The sequence below is a fragment of the Rattus norvegicus genome, chromosome 1 (genome assembly GCF_036323735.1).
Source record: "Rattus norvegicus strain BN/NHsdMcwi chromosome 1, GRCr8, whole genome shotgun sequence".
Taxonomy (NCBI): domain Eukaryota; kingdom Metazoa; phylum Chordata; class Mammalia; order Rodentia; family Muridae; genus Rattus; species Rattus norvegicus.
In genome coordinates, this window is record NC_086019.1 from 218,231,625 (window position 1) to 218,234,486 (window position 2,862).

Genomic DNA, 2,862 nt, shown 5'->3' on the forward strand with positions numbered 1-2,862 from the left:
CCCTGGCCTCAGGACCCCAGCCCCAGTTTTGGAAAACTAAAAAATATAACTGGGTACAGGACATAATGATATAAGAAAAGGCAGAGATCATTGCATTAAGAAAACCAAGGCAGACGCAGAGGTAGGAATTTAACTTTTTTGGTAGAGTTCTTGTCTAGCAGGTCCAAAACCCCATCACCCCATAAAACTGAGCATAGGGCTCCACACCAGTAATCCCCAGTAATCCCAGCACTCAGTAGGTGATGGGGAAAAGGACAGAAGTTCAAGACCAGGGTCTGAGGCCAGCCGGGGCTACAGGAGACCCTTTCTCAACAACAGCAAAAGCAAAATGAATCAATAAAGACTCGGTTTTGAAAAACACAAGAATGTATGATGATATCATAAAATACCAATAGCCTAAACCATTCTAAATTATGACACATATCTGCTTTTACAGTTCAAACTTTTTTTTTTATTTTCAAGTTTCGCAGAATGAATCGCTATCCTGTTTCTTCATTTTGCAGCTTTGAGCTTTACGTTGATCTTATTCATTGATTTGTTCAGCACATACTTCGGGGAGCTCTTCTACACCTGGAACCGTGGGATGCTTGGCATTCATACGTCATCAAAGCTTGCACCACTGAGGCACTCTCAGTCTTTGATTCTTGGAGAGAAAGAAAAGAGAGACAAGGAGACCATATGTATAGGTTATATGTTCTCTGGCCTTCTTTAAAATAAACGATGCATAAAGTTGCTCGGTTATCTTGAAAGGTGTTCTAACAGTGCATGGTGGAATTAGGAAGACATCATATTTAATGATAGATACCTTGAGGCCGCTATCATTTTTCTTTCCAATAGGTCTTGTACATCCCCCATGGAAACAATAAATAAAACTGCCAAGATAAATTTCTTCTTTCGCCCATTCTCATCTGACCCTGGGGTGCAGATGGTGATTTTTGTGACCTTCTTAGTGATGTACCTGACCAGCCTCAGCGGTAATGCTACAATTGCTGTGATTGTCCACATTAACCATGCACTGCACACTCCCATGTACTTTTTTCTAGCTAACTTGGCAGTTCTGGAAATCTTCTATACATCATCCATTGCACCACTGGCCTTGGCAAACCTTCTTTCTATGGGTAAAACCCCTGTTTCCATCACTGGTTGTGGTACCCAGATGTTTTTCTTTGTTTTCTTGGGTGGGGCTGACTGTGTCCTGCTTGCAGTCATGGCTTACGACCGGTTTGTTGCAATCTGCTACCCTCTGAGATACACACTCATCATGAGCTGGTCCTTGTGTGTAGAGATGATGGTGGGGTCCCTGGTGCTGGGATGCCTGCTGTCACTGCCCCTAACTATTTTAATCTTCCATCTGCCATTCTGTCACAACAATGAGATCTACCACTTCTACTGTGACATGCCTGCAGTCATACGCCTGGCTTGTGGAGACACGCACGTTCATAGGACAGCCCTGTACATCATCAGCTTCATTGTCCTAAGCATCCCCCTAACTCTGATTTCTATCTCCTATGTCTTCATCATCACGGCCATTTTACGGATCCGGTCTGCTGAAGGGCGCCATCGAGCCTTCTCTACCTGCTCCTCTCACATTGTAGTGGTCCTCCTACAATATGGCTGCACCAGTTTTATATATTTATCCCCCAGTTCCAGCTACTCTCCTGAGATGGGCAGAATGGTGTCTGTGGTCTACACTTTCATCACCCCCATCTTAAACCCTTTGATCTATAGTATGAGGAACAAGGAACTAAAAGATGCTCTGAGGAAGGCATTGAAAAAGTTCTAGGTAAGAAGATCTTGATTTACTTAAATCAAGGCACTTGTGAAATTGAACCAGGATGCTAATACTACTTATGAAGGTACCAGGCATACTGGTGCAATCCTGGAGTGCTGTACTCAGGAGGCAGAAGCAGAAGGACTGCAAATTGGAAGCCAGATTAAGTTCTATAGGGATATCTTGTCTCAAGACAAACAAAGCAACTCATGATAAGAATAACATAATGGTGGGATGGGGGCCTGGAGAGATGGCTCGGCAGTTAAGAGCACTGGCTGCTGGGGCTGGGGATTTAGCTCAGTGGTAGAGCGCTTACCTAGGAAGCGCAAGGCCCTGGGTTCGGTCCCCAGCTCCGAAAAAAAAAAGAAACAAAAAAAAAAAGAGCACTGGCTGCTCTTCCAGAGGATCCAGTTTCAATTCTCACACTAACACGTCAGCTCACAACTGTCTATAACTCCAGTTCCAGAGGTTTTGACATCCTCACACAGACATACATGCAGACAAAACACCAACGCACAGGAAGTAAAAATTAAAATTAAAAAAAATTAGATGGTAGGATGAAATATAAAAAATCAAGAATATCCTCAGCACATAGAGCCATGTGGTCTAATACGCTAGGTTTGACTTCCAGAGATAATTTATGCTTCTGTCTTTCTGAAAATAAAGCTATATCATGAGGCAATATTATGCCCTAAGCATGAATTGAGAGAGGCAAAGTAACATTAGTTGGACAGCTGTTATATACCAGGCACTTTGTATGATTAATTCATTTACCCAATGATAAATATCATGGAAATTCAGGAAAAAAAGTAAGTGGCTTAAAAATTATATATCCAGGATGAGAACACAAGTATTGACAAAGCTAAAGGCTGAACTCTTTCCATATGATTGTCTTGTGATTCTGGGCTTTCTTTGCCAATAGGACCCATATGTGATGCAGACAAATCTCCCTATCTCTGTGGGACTCCATTTCTTTATTGTACAAGGAGGTCGTGGATGGAGAAATAATAAAAATGTTTAATTTAATAAATGAAAAGTGTGGAAATGATGAAAATGGGCATCACTGTGTCTTACACTTTTGAGAAAATGTT

The 2,862-nt window shown here is 42.0% G+C and overlaps 1 protein-coding gene across 1 annotated transcript; it reads left to right on the plus strand.

Moving 5' to 3' along the window:
- Positions 1–853: 853 nt before the first annotated feature.
- On the plus strand, positions 854–1,783 carry Or10v1 (olfactory receptor family 10 subfamily V member 1). Its single transcript, NM_001000506.1, has one exon. The coding sequence runs from the start codon at positions 854–856 to the stop codon at positions 1,781–1,783; it is 930 nt and encodes a 309-aa protein (NP_001000506.1).
- Positions 1,784–2,862: the final 1,079 nt, after the last annotated feature.

Excerpts from the sequence above, each read along its gene's own strand:
- Or10v1 (NM_001000506.1), top strand. The coding sequence starts at position 854 with ATGGAAACAATAAATAAAACTGCCAAGATAAATTTCTTCTTTCGCCCA.